General features: G+C 36.6%; 1 protein-coding gene and 1 non-coding gene across 2 annotated transcripts; one reads left to right on the top strand and one right to left on the bottom strand.

Annotated features, from left to right (window-relative positions):
• Positions 1–3,086: 3,086 nt before the first annotated feature.
• LOC138712506 (26S proteasome non-ATPase regulatory subunit 10-like) lies at positions 3,087–17,829 on the bottom strand. Its single transcript, XM_069844394.1, has 3 exons — positions 17,811–17,829; positions 14,960–15,242; positions 3,087–5,364 (listed from the first exon to the last, which is right to left on the bottom strand). The coding sequence occupies exons 2-3, from the start codon at positions 15,239–15,241 to the stop codon at positions 4,699–4,701; spliced, it is 948 nt and encodes a 315-aa protein (XP_069700495.1). The 5' UTR covers position 15,242; positions 17,811–17,829; the 3' UTR covers positions 3,087–4,698.
• Positions 16,184–16,255, top strand: TRNAN-AUU (transfer RNA asparagine (anticodon AUU)). The gene has a single exon. It is a non-coding gene; the product is annotated as a tRNA-Asn (tRNA).
• Positions 17,830–18,079: the final 250 nt, after the last annotated feature.

The following is an 18,079-nucleotide window of genomic DNA, read 5'->3' as shown; positions in this document are numbered from 1 at the left end:
TGTCAGAAATATCGAACTGTTGCCATTACTTTTTATCCAACCCCAGTACTTCCTCACATTGATGCAACACCATCAGATTCTTTTTTGTTGTCATTTTCGTTCAAAAGAAGTCAATTTCAAATATGTTTGGCTTTTTGTATAATGATCAATATAGTTCAAGGCCAGATATTAGGCAATTATTTACCAGAACTTGTATTCAGTCATGGACAGCTTTGTCGCATTATCCCGAGCAAAATCTTGAAAGACTTGGAGGTTGAAATAGAACCAAGAGGCAGGTGCACAGCAAATGTCATAAGCAAAGAAGTGCTATAGTTTTGTGCAAATGAATGCTCCAGAGCAGCAAGAGGTATCTAGTAAAAGAAAAAAAAAATAAGGAAAGAGTATAAGAGTAAGGCAGAGGGAATGGAGGAGAGGATGTAAGTAAAGCATGTTTATTTAAACTTTTCGAAACAAAAATTTTTCTAAAGTATACGGCCATATCTTTGTCTCGAAAGTGGGTAATCTCTCTGCACTATTATTTGGGATATTTCATTATTATACAGTAGCGTACAAATTAATCCGAACACGACATATTTTTTTCATTTTCTGTCATTGTTGGCCTCACAGCTGCTCATACCGCTTTAGTTGACATCTGTAGTACGTGTAATTCCATTGTTGAAGGTCTGTCATTATTTTTTTTATAATATGTGACATTTTGCCTGTCGTTTTGTACTTATAAGCATTTCAGTTGTGTTGAAGACTTATTACTGCAATCCTGTGTACATTCTGTCATTTTCACAAATGGATACAACTCCACGAAAACAGTCTAAAATTATAACATTAGCAGAGCATTCTTCTATGACACAGAGGCAAATTGCTGCAGAATGTCACATCGGTTTGGCTACTGTTAATTCGATCATAAAATGATACAGGGAGACTGGATCCATCACACCCCAGAAAAAAGGAAACTGTGGGTGGAAAAGGGAGACTTCACCTGCAGATGATCGTTTAATTGTCAGGAAAAGTAAATTAAATCCTAGACTAACTGCTGTCGACTTAACCCGCGAGTTAATGGGTACCACTGGGGCGAATATTCACGTCACAACAGTGCAGCGTAGGCTTTTGGAAGCTGGACAAAGGGCTCGTGAGCCTATTAAGAAGCAACTGCTAACCCCTGTTATGTGCAAAAAATGCTTAATGTGGGCAAAATTACATCAACACTGGACAGTGAATGACTGAAAGAATGTACTTTTTTCCGATGAGTCTCATTTCGAGGTCCACGGCCACCGTGTTTCTTACGTACGGAAAGGATCTGAAAAAGTAACAGCAGCTTATCTCCAACAAGCACCCAAATACCCCCCTAAAGTAATGTTTTGGGGTTGTTTTACACATGAAGGGCCTGGAGCATTAATACCTATCAAGTGAATGATGAATGCTGACAAATATATTCACTTATTGGAAACCAGAATCGTACCCCAGCTGCAAAAATCATTTATGGATGGCAGAGGTGTGTTCCAACAAGACCTGGCACCATGCCATACGTCTCAAAAAACTACAGAATTCTTCAACAAGAATATTCAGCTACTCCCCTGGCCAGGCAACTCACCCGACATCAACCCCATTGAGAACTTGTGGTCAATTTGCAAAAGAAGAATTCAAAAAATGGATTGTTCTACAAAGGAGAAGATGATTTCTGCCCTCATTGGTGTATGGTTTCGTGATGAAGAAGTGAAGAATATTTGTGGGAAATTAGTTGAATCCATGCCAAATCGTCTCAGAACTGCTATTAGGAACAAGGGAGGCCACATAGATTACTGAGGTATGTCTTAGATCCTTTTTTTATCCCGTTTGAGTGTTTTTGCATAAGTAATTACGTTGTTCGGATTAATTTGCACGCTACTGTAAATGAGGCACTCAGAATACAAGTGGTGTAAGTCCAAAGAAAGTGTTAGTGAGATATTCATTGTTTCAGAAAAACTCAAATACAAAAATCAGTAGAACAATTTTTTCATCCAATATACATTTATTTACAAACACAAAATACCCTTTTACCTATATAGGAATATAAATACCTAAAACAAATTTTATGGCTCAAATTAAATACTGAAAAATAAACCATGGACTTGTTTCACTTGTCCACTGGAGATGCTGGAATACTGTCAGTGTAGGATAATAAAATTATCACTTGCTTATTACTTTCACTTGTTATACAATTTTAACAATTCTCTGAGTATTAATTGTATATAATTACAATAATGTACTGAAAACTAGACATAAGTTTATATTCTATTCTGTTTTCATGTAAGTTACTTCTGTATGATATTTTATTAACAATCATAATATACAGAGTGGACCACTCGAATGTACCTAATTTCAGTTGTATATGACTGGTGAACAGTTGAAGATAGAAACCTACAGTAACGTTTATGTGAAAGGAAAACTCAACAAGTTTCGATATTCACATCACCATATCTCTACGTGAGCTCCAGCTGTCACTGTGACAATATCAAGGTGATGAACGATTTCTTGCCAAGCACGTTGGAACATGTCTTATGGAATGCTCTCAATAGCCTCTATGATGCGCTCCTGAAGATCACAAAGGTCTCTGATTGGGGTGGCGTACACTTTATCTTTGACATAGCCCCAGAGAAAGAAATCGAGCGGTGTTAAATCCGAGCCGAGACGGTCTAGCATTGTATTGGTGAATTCCACTTGTTTGGGTTTGTCATCCGGCTCCAGATGTTGCAATAACTGCACTTCGTATGCATACAGTTTGAGGTGTTTTATTTATTTATTTTATTTTATTGGGTTATTTTACGACGCTGTATCAACATCTAGGTTATTTAGCGTCTGAATGATATGAAGGTGATAATGCCGGTGAAATGAGTCCGGGGTCCAGCACCGAAAGTTACCCAGCATTTGCTCATATTGGGTTGAGGGAAAACCCTGGAAAAAACCTCAACCAGGTAACTTGCCCCGACCGGGATTCGAACCTGGGCCACCTGGTTTCGCAGCCAGACGCGCTGTCCGTTACTCCACAGGTGTGGACGCGGTGTTAAATCAGGATCAGCGCCAAGACAGTCTAGCATCGTATTGGCGAATTCCACTTGTTTGGGTTTGTCATCCGGCTCCAGACGTTGCATTAACTGCACTTTGTATGCGTACAGTTTGAGGTGTTTGTGGACAATTCGTTGCAATGTTGATTTTTTATTTATTTTATTGCGTTATTTTACGACGCTGTATCAACATCTAGGTTATTTAGCGTCTGAATGATATGAAGGTGATAATGCCAGTGAAATGAGTCCGGGGTCCAATACTGATAGTTACCTAGCATTTGCTCGTATTGGGTTGAGGAAAAACCCCGGAAAAATCCTCAACCAGATAACTTGCCTGACTGAGATTCGAACCCAGGCCACCTGGTTTCGCGGCCAGACGCGCTGACCGTTATTCCACAGGTGTGGACTTGATTTTGGTACTTGAAGTTCCTGCGAAGTTCTTGTTAATGACTTCCGTGGGCTTTGCTCATACGCCGTTTGAATATTTGCAACCATTTCGTTGGATGTTCTACGACCACCACTATGCTTCTTCAACACCGATCCTGTAGCTAAAAATGTATCGTGCCACTTCTTAATGCTTTTAGCAGTTGGGGCATCATGGTTAAACACTCACCGATACTCGCTTTGAACTCTAACAAATGATTTAAACTCCGCATACCACAACGCAGTTTGCGCTTTCATCTGCGGTGTCGCCATTTTGACAATCAATACAATCTATGAAAAGAAACCGTGTCTGCACATCATCTACCAACAGGATCGAAACTTGTCGAGTTTTCCTTTCATATAAACGTTACCATAAGGTTCTATCTTCAACAGTTCACCAGTCACATACAATTGAAATTAGGTACATTCGAGCGGTCCACCCTGTGATCTGCACACTTAAGGGCAACAGTTTATCACCTAAGCAGTTACTGTAGCCTACTTAAAACAAAATGAGACAATGTTATAACATAACCATAACATAATTGATTACTTGAATTGCTTTTTTTCTGTACCTTCATTTTCAGTAGGTACCTATCTCACTTGCTTCAGTTGCAACAACTCTTTGCTATCCATTTAGAGTCAAATCATTTTTCAATTCAACGCACAAATGAAAATAACATTAATTACTGAACAAAAGAGTAAACCGCAAAGTAAACAGCACAGGTTGCTAGGTGAGGAGGACATGCTTCACTTGTCTTCTGACAAAATGGCAATCTGTTTCAGTGTTCTGGTAAAGTGCTACCATCTATAGCCAAACCATTAAATAATAGATTCATTTTATTGTTGATCTAGAAAGATCTTACATTGTTGTGTCTATTAAACCTTACATTAGAAAATGTTTAATTTTTTGACGTGCACCACTTGTATTCCGAGCGCCTCATATGATGCAAAACCTATACAATCTTTTAGAGCCATTTCGCAACTGCCACTGTATGATACCGCATTCAATTTATCATAGAGATAGGGTTGGTTTTCATTGTATGGAGGTTCGAGTGTATTGATGTAATGAAGTTTAAATGTTCAAGTTTTAAGCTGCATTAGATAAAATATATATATATATTTAAATAACAAATAATTAGCGAACCATTTGAGGTTAATATACATGTATGTTACAGAGTTACTTACTTCTATTTTCGCAAAAATTATAGCTAAGGGTAGAACAAAACTAATCAATCTCACCTCACTCACGGTATGTTACAACTGATGACTGGAATTGCACAGCTGGAGTCAGGATGTCAATTATTTCTGTCTGGTTCTCACTACGAGCACAATCCGCAGGTGTCTTCCCACTATAATTTTTCATGTTTATGTCAGCACCATGATCTAATAGGAAGCGCACCACCAAAATGTGACCTTTTCGTGCTGCCATATGCAGTGGAGTGTCCCACATGTCATGATCTTGTGCGTTCACCTCAGCGCCATTAGCAAGCAGCAAATAACACACTTTCACATCGCCCCCACGTGCAGCACAATGCAGCGCACTCAAACTTTTCTCTACTCCCCTCTTCTTCATGTGTGCCCGGGCTTCAAGCAGCACCTTGCACACTTCCACGTGGCCGCCTTCTGCTGCCAAATTCAAAGGACTCGCTCCATCCCTCTTTGCAGCATTCACATGGGCACCCGCATTCAGAACGACCTGCACTGTGTCTGTGTGTCCTGCTTCTGATGCCAATTGCAGCAGAGTCTTCTTGTTACTGTCTGTCTCTTCAATGTCAATTTGAGTGTCAACCAGGAACTGCATAGCGGCAGCATTGCCATTTCTAGCAGCAGCTGTTGCTCTATCGAAGTCTTTGCCAGGAACTGATTTGAACAACTTCACAATCTGCTGATACCTCTGCTCTGCTTCCTACGAGACAAACGAACATTATCTGAATTATTTCTGTCAATATATTAGTGTCGGTATGGCTATCACTAATCAATGAGAACACGAAGGTGAGACAGGCTTTCTCATTTACACTCTTTGTGTTTTGTGAGGAATAGTGTACATTATGATACCAGTACATTACACAAAAATTATGACATCACATGACAATTACATCACAAGATGGAAATGTCACTGATAAAAGACGCTAGAGGCCCCATTACGATACTGGTGCATTACAAAAAAATTATGACATCACATGATGATTACATCGCAAGATGGAAATATCACCAATAAAAGACGCTAGAGGTCCCATTATGATACCGGTGCATTACACAAAAATTATGACAACACATGACGATTACATCGCAAGATGGAAATATCACCAAGACACTAGAGGTCCCATTATGATACTGGTGCATTACACAAAAATTATGGCATCACATGACGATTACATCACAAGATGGAAATATCACTGATAAAAGACGCTAGAGGTCCCATTACGATACCGATGCATTACACAAAAATTATGACATCACATGACGATTACATCACAAGATGGAAATATCACCAATAAAAGATGCTAGAGGTCCCATTAAGATACTGGTGCATTACACAAAAATTATGACATCAGATGACGATTACATCACAAGATGGAAATATCACCAATAAAAGACGCTAGAGGTCCCATTTCGATAACGGTGCATTACACAAAAATTATGACATCACATGACGATTACATCACAAGATGGAAATATCACCAAGACACTAGAGGTCCCATTATGATACTGGTGCATTACACAAAAATTATGACATCACATGACGATTACATCACAAGATGGAAATATCACCAAGACACTAGAGGTCCCGTTATGATACTGGTGCATTACACAAAAATTATGGCATCACAAGACGATTACATCACAAGATGGAAATATCACTGATAAAAGATGCTAGAGGTCCCATTACGATACCGATGCATTACACAAAAATTATGACATCACATGACGATTACATCACAAGATGGAAATATCACCGATAAAAGACACTAGAGGCCCCATTATGATACCGGTGCATTACACAAAAATTATGGCATCACATGACGATTACATCACAAAATGGAAATATCACCAATAAAAGACACTAGAGGCCCCATTATGATACCGGTGCATTACACAAAAATTATGGCATCACATGACGATTACATCACAAGATGGAAATATCACCGATAAAAGACGCTAGAGGCCCCATTATGATACCGGTGCATTACACAAAAATTATGGCATCACATGACGATTACATCACAAGATGGAAATATCACTGATAAAAGACGCTAGAGGTCCCATTACGATACCGGTGCATTACACAAAAATTATGACATCACATGACGATTACATCACAAGATGGAAATATCACTGATAAAAGACGCTAGAGGTCCCATTACGATACCGGTGCATTACACAAAAATTATGAGATCATATGATGATTACATCACAAGATGAAAATATCACCAATAAAAGATGCCAGAGGTCCCGCATTGAAAACCAGGGTTTTTGGGTGGAACATTCAAAGGAAATATAATGATACTGTTAACGAATTAATAAATTTGTAAATAGTGATATCATGCTTCCAGGTTAAATTGTCCACTTCAAAATGACCAGAGGAAAAATGACCAGAAACAAAAAGGTCAACAGCAAAATGTCCAAGGAAAAAAGTCCAGTAAAAAATATACATTAGCAAAACGTCCACAACAAAATGTTCAATATAAAAAAGTCAGCATTCAAAAATGGCCATAAAAACCCATAATAATTGTTTTACAGAAGCAGTAACCAGGTGAAAGACTACAATATAAAATGTTTTATTGAGATTGCTAAGCGACGTACCAAATTTTAAATCAAGAGTGACAGAATGGCTGAAATTATAAGATCACCAAAAAGGAAAAACATTCTAGTACACAATGGCTTTTCGTATCACTTTCATTCAAGGAGCAAAAATGGTAATAAGTTATATTGGAGGTGTGTGGAAAGAAGCACCTGTGATGCGAGATGTGTGACCAATGCTGATATGGATAACATAAATGTAGATAAACCAAGTGGACATCTAATTTTATGTATGTATTTATTCACACTGCAATGGGTATATACCCAGTGGCAGTGGTAACTAATTACACTCAATAATGACAATAATAAACTTATTCAATAATAAACTTATTAATTAAAAATATAATTAATAATAATACTAATAATAATAATAATAATAATAATAATAATAATAATAATAATAATAATAATAACAACAACAACAACAAGGAATGTACTAAATTAAATGAAACGATCACTTAAAATAACATTTGAAATATTCTAATTTGTATCTTAAAACTAAGATCGAACTAAAACCCACGAGTATATGTTCATATCTGCACAAGTACCTTTCAACATTACACTCATTTCGCTGTCAACTCACTCACTGCACTGGAACTACGACACATTTCACTGATTCTATCCTGATTTCACTAACACTTCAAAAACATTTCACTGTTCAAATTCTTTGCACTGCCACTATAAACTATAAAGCTTCACTGACAGGAACACGTTTCACTTACACAGCACACTTCACTGACACGACATACTTCTTCACTGATACAACACTTCAATAACAACATAATTCTTCACTGATACAACACTTCAATAACAACATATCATTTACACCTTTAAATACTGTGTATAATTACCGTCTATTAGTAAGGTCCTTAAGCCTATTTTTAAATGCATTTTTTGTTGTTGGTAAAGCCTTTAGTAAGTCTGCAGGTAAAGCATTCCAGTCCCTGATAGTACGATTGAGAAAAGAAAACTTTCCAGTGTCCGTCCTCTGCCTTCTTTCCCTCAATTTATATGAGTGGTCGTTCCTTGAAGAGTAATTTGGTGGCTGCAACCTATTTTTCATTTCTCTCCAGGCAGGCTCACCTCTGTATGTTTTGAACAGTGCGCATAATCGAATTCGCGTTCTCCTGTCCGTGAGTGTGTCCCATTTTAATGGTGAATTTTTCCGACAACACTTAAGAGCCCGTTTTTTAATCTTTTCCAGTGTCTTAATATGTTCTAATCTGTAAGGATCCCAACATGCAGCATCATATTCCATTACTGGACGTACTAGTGATTTATATGCAATCTCTTTGGATTTGTCAGAACCTTTTCTTAGTACCCTCATCACAAAGTGTAACGCTCTCCATGCCTTTCCCGCTGTGTCAGTAACGTGTTCCCCCCAGCCGAGATCGCTGCTAAATGTTATTCCGAGGTATTTACATTGGTTAACTTCCGGAATGGTTTCAACCCCTAACGTATACGATGCGACTATTTTATTTCTTTTCCTTGTAAAGCTGATGGCTTTGCTCGTTAGAGAATTTATTTTCATTTTGTTGGCTATTGCCCAATCGTTTATTCTATTGAGGTCATTTATGTAAGTGGACATTTTGCTAGTAGACATTTCTGTTTGCGGATGTATTGAAATGGACATTTTAACCTCCAACTGATATCATAAACTCGGAACAGATGCATTATAGGACCCACCCCGAGTATTCCATAGTATTGATTGTATATTGTACAGGTACAGTTTCGATTATTATATCAAGTATGCCATCCTAACAAAACTAAAGCATACTACAAACATGTATCATTTAATAAAACCAACAACAATGAAATTAAGCGCATATTAGCCACCTTTATTATACAATATATTATATTTTATTCAAAATAAAGTTAAAGAAAGAAACTAAAGGTAAACTTTAAACTTAAAATATTTTACCACAAATTTAATATGGTCCACGTAAAATACTGATTTTACTCCATTTATGCTGCATTTTTAGTCCTGGGAAAATACTAGTCTTTCCAAAAACACATTTTTACTAGTATTTTCCCTGGACCAAAAAATTTAAATAAAAAATTGATGTGAAAATTATCATTTTACCATGGAGCTCAGTGGAGATGTTCCGATCATTTTCTTAGTTATCCGAGTGATTTCACAAAGCACTACGATACAGCGTACCTGTGCCTATCATTTAATACCTTGTAATTTCCGATGACATCTCCACATGAGTGCATCTCGTTTACTTTTACATTTCTTCAAACTCATCCCGGAATTACATGCTTTGCGGAACATTACACTCTTAAATAAACCACAATCACATAAAAAACAATAGAACATATCTGTATTCATGGATAAAGCAAGTAAAAAGGTTCTTTTTATAATTCCATAATTTCAAATTCTAGGCTTACATTTTAAGCCAACAGGAAGAATTTGATCCATTTCTTTTTGTTATTTAACTATAGCATTCGCAATTGCCGCCATGATTAAAATCAAACTAATTACAACAATATTTGTTGGTTGGCAACATAATAAAAATGTAATCTTCATCTTACGATGTTTGGTGACGTATACACGTCCGTTGATGTGACATATTAATGAATTTAAATACTATTATAGTCACAATCATGCCACGGTATGAAAGAAAAATTTCACAACCTCGAGCGGGAATCGAACCTGCGACTTCCTGTTCTCCGGTCAGGCGCTCTACCACAGAGCTATCGAGTTCGTCGTGACTATAATAGTATTTAATTCATTAATATGTCACATCAACGGACGTGTATACGTCACCAAACATCGTAAGATGAAGATTACATTTGTAAAGTTTCTTTCAACCCATAAGCAGTGCTGACTAGATCAGACGCTATGGACAGTACTCTATAACAGAGTAGCCAGTATGAAAGGATAATTCCGAGCCTTTGGCGTGAGACCAACTCGATAGCTCAGTGGTAGAGCGCCTGACCGGAGGACAGGAAGTCACAGGTTCGATCCCGCTCGAGGTTGTGTAATTTTTCTTTCATACCATGGCATGATTGTGACTATAATAGTATTTAATTCATTAATATGTCACATCAACGGACGTGTATACGTCACCAAACATCGTAAGATGAAGATTACATTTGTAAAGTTTCTTTCAACCCATAAGCAGTGCTGACTAGATCAGACGCTATGGACAGTACTCTATAACAGAGTAGCCAGTATGAGAGGATAATTCCAAGCCTTTGGCGTGAGACCAACTCGATAGCTCAGTGGTAGAGCGCCTGACCGGAGGACAGGAAGTCGCAGGTTCGATCCCGCTCGAGGTTGTGTAATTTTTCTTTCATACCATGGCATGATTGTGACTATAATAGTATTTAAATTCATTAATAAAAATGATATAGATCGATAATTTAATTGATCGAAACGGTACTTCCGTTGACCTTTTTTTTTTTTTTGTGGCTTTGCATATTCTTATATTTAGGGTGGGTCCTATAATGCATCTGTTCCATAAACTCATTAGAAATTGCAGTAAATCATAATAATATACCTATGCTACACATTTTGTAAGAACAAAGTAACATACAACTTCGAAATCTCCCCACACTACACACGGGGGGGGGGACGTAATTAAATCATTCGAACCTTTTCTCATTCTCCGCCTCATGTCACTTACATATCCCCTCAACTAATCAACTAACCTTGTCAAATACCTCGGCCTCATGCCATTTAGCTATCCCACAATGAAACGCAATATATGATTATGTCTCGTGACGAGAATATTGTACGAAATGGAAATATAAAAATTGGAGATTTATCTTTTGAAGAGGTGGAGAAGTTCAAATATCTGGGAGCAACAGTAACAATTATAAATGACACTCGGGAGGAAATTAAACACAGAATAAATATGGGAAATGCCTGTTATTATTCGGTTGAGAAAATTTTATCATCCAGTCTGCTGTCGAAAAATCTGGAAGTCAGAATTTATAAAACAGTTATATTACCGGTTGTTCTGTATGGTTGTGAAACTTGAACTCTCACTTTGAGAGAGGAACATAGGTTAAGGGTGTTTGAGAATAAGGTGCTTAGGAAAATATTTGGGGCTAAGAGGGATGAAGTTACAGGAGAATGGAGAAAGTTACACAACACAGAACTGCACACATTGTATTCTTCACCTGACATAATTAGGAACATTAAATCCAGACGTTTGAGATGGGCAGGGCATGTAGCACTTATGGGCGAATCCAGAAATGCATATAGAGTGTTAGTTGGGAGGCCGGAGGGAAAAAGACCTTTAGGGAGGCCGAGACGTAGATGGGAAGATAATATTAAAATGGATTTAAGGGAGGTGGGATATGATGACAGAGAATGGATTAATTTTGCTCAGGATAGGGACCAATGGCGGGCCTATGTGAGGGCGGCAATGAACCTTCGGGTTCCTTAAAAGCCAGTAAGTAAGTAAGTACAATGAAACGCAAATGAGACTAAGACATATTAACAGATGTCAGTCCCGTTACATCAACAATCGTAATAAACGTTCTCGAATAGCACAGCAATCAAATAAAATTCTAAAATCCACTCAGACCAACATAAAATTAATTACACAAACATCGAAAACCTAAAAACTCAAATCCACTGCTTTCTGAACAAACAGACTCCTATCCTATAACAGTGCAAAGAATAACTAATGACACAACACAAAGTACGTCATTAACACAGACATCACACAAGAAAATAGTTTCAATGTCTGGTATTGGAATGTATAATAGATCCTAAATGTGTTCCATCATCATGTCGTGAAAAGACATAGACTAATGAAATGATTTACATACACACAAATATAGACAGTACCAGTAGTACTAAAATTACCTATGAACCTGCTCATAGTGTTGGTGCAAATAATGACATGTTAAGAGCTCTATCATTGAAAATTTAATTAAATTATTTAACTAGCTAGCTAGCGAGTACAAATTAAAATTATAAAACAAAAATGTTTCTAGCCACTACTGTAAGAGCCAGGCTCGTGTACGGTGTGGTCTTAGCCAATAATATAACATAAAATTTACAAGGACAGTTTACTAAATACAGTAAGTAACTTAATTCAAACCAATAAATAACACACAAGAGAAAAAGAGAGAGAGAGAGAGAGAGAGAGAGAGAGAGAGAGAAAGAGAAAACACATTTAATATAAATTGACAATCAGATAGAAGCCAGTGATATTCAATAAAAACATAAATAATTTTATAAATTTCTTTTTTAAAAGGTTCAATTTTAAAATACAAAATTTGGAAAACGGTTTGTAATTTTATTATAAAGTCTTGGGCCGAAACTAGCACCATGTTTAAGAGCTGCACTTGTATGACATTTATGCTCAATTAATGGGAAAATAGACTTTTGTCTTCGAGTACGATATTCATGTTGATTAGATTTAGGTTTTATTTGATTTCTGTGGTAGTGAGTTAGTAAACTATATTTATAAATTTCTTCAATAGTTAATACTTTAAAATCTCTATGCATTAAATTTGTTGGGTAATACATATTTTTGGTTAGACAAATTTTTATTAATCTTCTGTGTAATACAATTAATGGATTAAGTACAGTAATAAACTTAAAAGCAAATGGAGATCGATGATAATAAGATTTGTGAACAGAAGACGTACACAAGAGATGCGCACACTTTTTAATGAAACTCATCCAAATCGGCCACTTATTTCTCTGTCAACTGCGAGTAGAATAGAAGCGAAATTCAGAGAACAATGACATGTCAGACACTGTTTCATGTTGATTTCATCAATAAAACTCCTTTCATAATGTAAGGACTTGCAAAATATTATTAACAATAAAATTGTTACCATAGTAACCTCCCTCTGATTGAGGTTCTGGCTGATATGTACATCTATTATTAGTAGGGAGCGGATTTTTATGTGCTTAAAAATTTAAATATATTATTTTTTATGTGCTAAAAAATACGAAAATATTTGCTAAAAACAAAAAAATATTTGTTTTAAATATGACAAAAATACCTTACTTAGCTTGGAAAAAAAAATGTTACTAGGTACTCACCAACCACACTTGAGTGCTAGTAGTTGGCCGAGAATTGCAGTGAACAACAAAGGTCATCTCCAAATTCTCCATAACAAATGCATGCTGATTATCTCTGAACAACGACTTATACTGTGAAAACGATCTTTCCACATCACAGGACGTCAGACGTGCATATTTAAAGAGAGGAATGTCACAAACACATACACCGTCAATTTCACCTACAGGCACACCCTCCAATACTTGAGCAACTTTACACATTTTTTTATATCTACTGTTTTTCCCAAACACATTCTGGAATTTGTCCCTTAGTACTTGTACTTCTGAACCTGGTAGCGAGTCTAGTTTAATTTTCACGGCACACACCTCCCTGTTTCAGACAACAGGTTTTTGGATGTTTCGAGTTTTTTTTTTATGGTGTCACACAAAAAGCTTAGATTTGCTAATAGGAAAGCCAAATCGTTTTTTAAACAACCATCTTTCAGTATATCTTGAAGGATATTGATTTACGAAGCCCGATAACAGGGAATCACAACAATATAATATATTGCCTTATTTGATAGACATGAGCGAGAGGCGAGAGATTTGTTTAAATTAAATAATGTTCATACCCGAGCTCTTATCTGTTGTGTTTCACAAACAAAGCGTGGAATGAAATCATCTTCAGCAACAATAAACATTCCTAATTATGTGTTGGAAGATCTCTCCTCCTTGTCCACGTTAATTTGTTCTCTAATAATAACACTGATATGCTGCCTAGCAGTTCTCAGAACTTGAGGCGATACTATTACAAAAATGGATCACGGATACACCACACAGCGCTTAGAAACATGAAGCAACCAAAAATTCTTAAAAAGATAACGTACTTCTGAGTGACATAATTGATTTAGTTTTAAAATGTTTAAAAGTTCTTGTAAAAAAATTATTTAAGTAAAAAAACTCAAAGATTTATGTGTTTATAATAGATTTCCTGAAAATATGTATTTACATAATTGTTTTGTGAAAATATGTGTTTTTATGTGAAATAAAATTCATGTTCGGAATTTTTAACTTTGCTAATTGTGTTTTATCACACGCAAAAATAATATTTAATTACATAGAAATCTGCTCCTTAATTATCAGGCAGTACATCTCACTTGACGATATGTGTCAGAGGAAGAACAATTGTTTGTATGCATCTGAAGTCTGACTAGTGTAATATGTAGCTAGTCAGCGATATATGCAATGGAGGGGGAAAGGAACTGGCCACCCTACCCCATTATCTCCTGGCCTAGTTGTTAGTATCACTTGTGAGACCTGTTTTCAGACAGTTGACTAAACAAGAACAACATAGTAACCATAACACTTCTGTACAAAACAAATGAATATCCTCTTTCAGATGATATTAAAAGAATATTATAGAGTAGAGTGCCATTTAAAAATGTCCTCGAACTCACAACTCGCACAATACTCGCAAAAATATTTTGCTTCTATGAAAATATTCCTTTTTAGATATATTTGATGTGTCTGCGCTGTTTGTCCAAAATTCCCTCATTCCATTTTAATTGAAATTATGAGTTACTTTTGAAACTCCCTGTATAAACACTTCGCTTATCAAAAAACGGTCTTCATTCGTCTCCAGCTGATTACAGCTTCACCTTCAGCTGGTACGATCTGAGTTGTGCCCTTCACTACTGTAACCATGGCAACAGCTCACACTTACCACTTCCTGTTGAACCCGCTTTGCTTCCATTTTCCTGAGTTCTTCGTCCTTGTTTTGTAGCTCGCGTTCTTTCATTTTCAGTTTGTTTTTCAGAATTTCAATCTCCTCTTTCAACCCCCTGTCTCCTTTAAATTTTTCACGGTCCAGGCTGGGTATGGATTGGGTGTCTAACCGTTCCCTCAAGATTCTGACTTCCTCCACAAGTGGTAACAACAGCGCCACCTGTTCTTCCAGAGTCTTCACCCTCACACTGAGTTCATGTACAGCATGTGGTTTCGCCATTCTGTGAACATATAAACATGAATAATGGTGCGTCCACATCAAATAGTTTTCATTTTCATTATTAAAAGTTGGTAAGTTTTTGATGAACAATATGAACAGTGGGAGAGCGTTGGTACGTTTAACCAAAGGTCCTGGGTTCGATACCCGGCCCCGGAACAATTTTTCCCTCGAAATTATTCAAATTAACTTTACAGGGAGTTATTCCTGAAAGCTTAATTTGCGTAATACACGTCACTGTAAGTAACAGAAAAACCACAATTTAAAGTCACACAGAGTTAGTGTGCACTCAAATGTTGGTTGCTTGACGGTTGTCAGCCCACTTTGAGGTCTGTGGATATAGAGGGAAAAATTGGATCGGTGTCGGGTAGAGTTCCCAGGTAGCTCAGTGGGAGAGCGTTGGTACATTTAACCAAAGGTCCCGGGTTCGATACCCGGCCCCGGAACAATTTTTCCCTCGAAATTATTCAAATTAACTTTACAGGGAGTTATTCCCGAAAGCTTAATTTGCGTAATACACGTCACTGTACGTAACAGAAAACCACAATTTAAAGTCACACAGAGTTAGTGTGCACTCAAATGTTGGTTGCTTGATGGTTGTCAGCCCACTTTGAGGTCTGTGGATATAGAGGGAAAAATTGGATCGGTGTCGGGTAGAGTTCCCGGGTAGCTCAGTGGGAGAGCGTTGGTACGTTTAACCAAAGGTCCCGGGTTCGATACCTGGCCCCGGAACAATTTTTCCCTCGAAATTATTCAAATTAACTTTACAGGGAGTTATTCCTGAAAGCTTAATTTGCGTAATACACGTCACTGTACGTAACAGAAAACCACAATTAAAGTCACACAGAGTTAGTGTGCACTCAAATGTTGGTTGCTTGACGGTTGTCAGCCCACTTTGAGGTCTGTGGATATAGAGGGTAAAATTGGATCGGTGTCGGGTAGAGTTCCCGGGTAGCTCAGTGGGAGAGCGTTGGTACATTTAACCAAAGGTCCCGGGTTCGATACCCGGCCCCGGAACAATTTTTCCCTCGAAATTATTCAATATGTCTTTGTTCGCCCACATATAGGAATCAAATTCTGTCACGAAATTAGACCACTGGGATAAGTGACGATTTTGTGTGAAAATATCGGAGAAAATCATTGGTTTGGTAATAAAGTATCTGGGGGGGCAGGTTGGATGGGTTTATCGCTTTCACAGTGATCACAGTGTCTAGAATGATGCACTAAAATTTTGGGGTTTTTTAATGATTTCAGTAAGTTTTCTCTCGTGTATGGTGCGTAGCGGGATCAAAGTTTTACCTTCCTGAAGAACTGTCACACACTCCGTAGAAATGAATAATCTAGTGCAGTGTTTCTCAATGTTTTTAATGATGAGACCCCCACTTTTCCTCACTTTATGATAGTTCAGCTCACCCTGCCCTAAGATGTAGGGGCCACGGCCCTTTGGGGAGTCAAAGAGCAGTTGACAGATGAAATGAGTGAAATTTCTATTTTCTACATTTTTTAAGATACAGACTCATCTTTCACTGTTGCTACCTCTCGTCACTGGAACTCTCTGCCGCCTGAAGTCAAGGGCTGCCGAACATTGAAATCTTTCAAATCCAAGTTAGAAAATTATCCTATGACGAGTTGCCAAACTAACTTACTATTATGACAAGTGTTGTACTGCATGTTTCCACGTATTCACTTTTTTTATGTTCTAGAGATATTTAACTTATTTTATATTTTTGTTTTCATATTTTCCGATAATGGTATATCTCTAATGTGATAAGTTGAGCTATATATAAACATAATTTTCCTTACTGTGTATACTTAAAAATATTGTATTCGTTGTATGCTTTGTACTTCAGTATTTTATTACTACTATTAGTATTATTATTACTATTAGGCCTGTTATTATTATTTATTATTATTATTATTATTATTATTATTATTATTATTATCATTACTATTATTATTATTATTATTATTATTATTATTATCAATAATCGTCTTATTTTTTTATACTTTGTAGGCCTCATTTATTTTTGACCTGCTGTTCACATTTTATTATGCTTTTTTCTTTCTTTCTGTATGTCATATATTATGTCTGATTTCTTCTTACTTGTTGTTTACATTTTATTATTATTATCTTATTCAGTTTTGTGTGTACTTTGTAAATTTGTAGTGTTTCTGTAACGTAGTTTTTACTCCTGGTTGAGTGTTAGAGAAGGCCGTATGGCCTTAACTCTGCCAGGTTAAATAAATCATTATTATTATTATTATTATTATTATTATTATTAATTTTTTTATACCGCAATCTTCTGTTATTAGTATTAATGTCCCCAAGAATCATTAGTACAAATTTAATACTTTCTGAGTATTGTATTGTATTTATTAACATCCATGTTATTCCTACAGAACATGGATCATGTCAAAAAATTCTTAATAGTAGTGGAGACTGTTTTACCTTGAGCATTGTGTACCTTGAAACATTTTTTTGTTATACATCTTGATTACACAACTTTTAACACTGTATCACTTCGGAATATGTATGATAAGAACTTTCTTGTGTTAGATATTATTAACGTACCTTGTTAACACGTTTCGACCTATTTTCGGTCATCTTCGGAACTGGTCGTTGTTGGTCTTGGTGCCTCTTGTTTCCTGTGTGGGTGTGTTCGAAGTGTAGAGTCAAAGAGTGTGTGTGTTTTGAAACTGAGTTGTGTGTTGAGAATATCGTTGGGGTGTTAAGAAACGTAAAAAATTATATATTACAGTTATATGAACACTAATAAAAATAATATAAGCCACGCAACAACGCGGTTCGATCACCTGAACCAGCCGTCGTGATAAAGTCAC

The sequence above is a fragment of the Periplaneta americana genome, chromosome 2 (assembly GCF_040183065.1).
Source record: "Periplaneta americana isolate PAMFEO1 chromosome 2, P.americana_PAMFEO1_priV1, whole genome shotgun sequence".
Taxonomy (NCBI): domain Eukaryota; kingdom Metazoa; phylum Arthropoda; class Insecta; order Blattodea; family Blattidae; genus Periplaneta; species Periplaneta americana.
Note: the sequence above shows the minus strand (reverse complement) of the source record. Positions and strands in the feature narration are given on the sequence as shown.

Bases quoted from the DNA above. Each gene is read 5' to 3' on its own strand.
- LOC138712506 (XM_069844394.1), bottom strand. From the start codon at position 15,241: ATGGCGAAACCACATGCTGTACATGAACTCAGTGTGAGGGTGAAGACT. The intron at 5,365-14,959 runs GTAAGTGTGAGC...TTTGTCTCGTAG, and splicing joins AGCGGGTTCAACAGGAAGTG to GAAGCAGAGCAGAGGTATCA.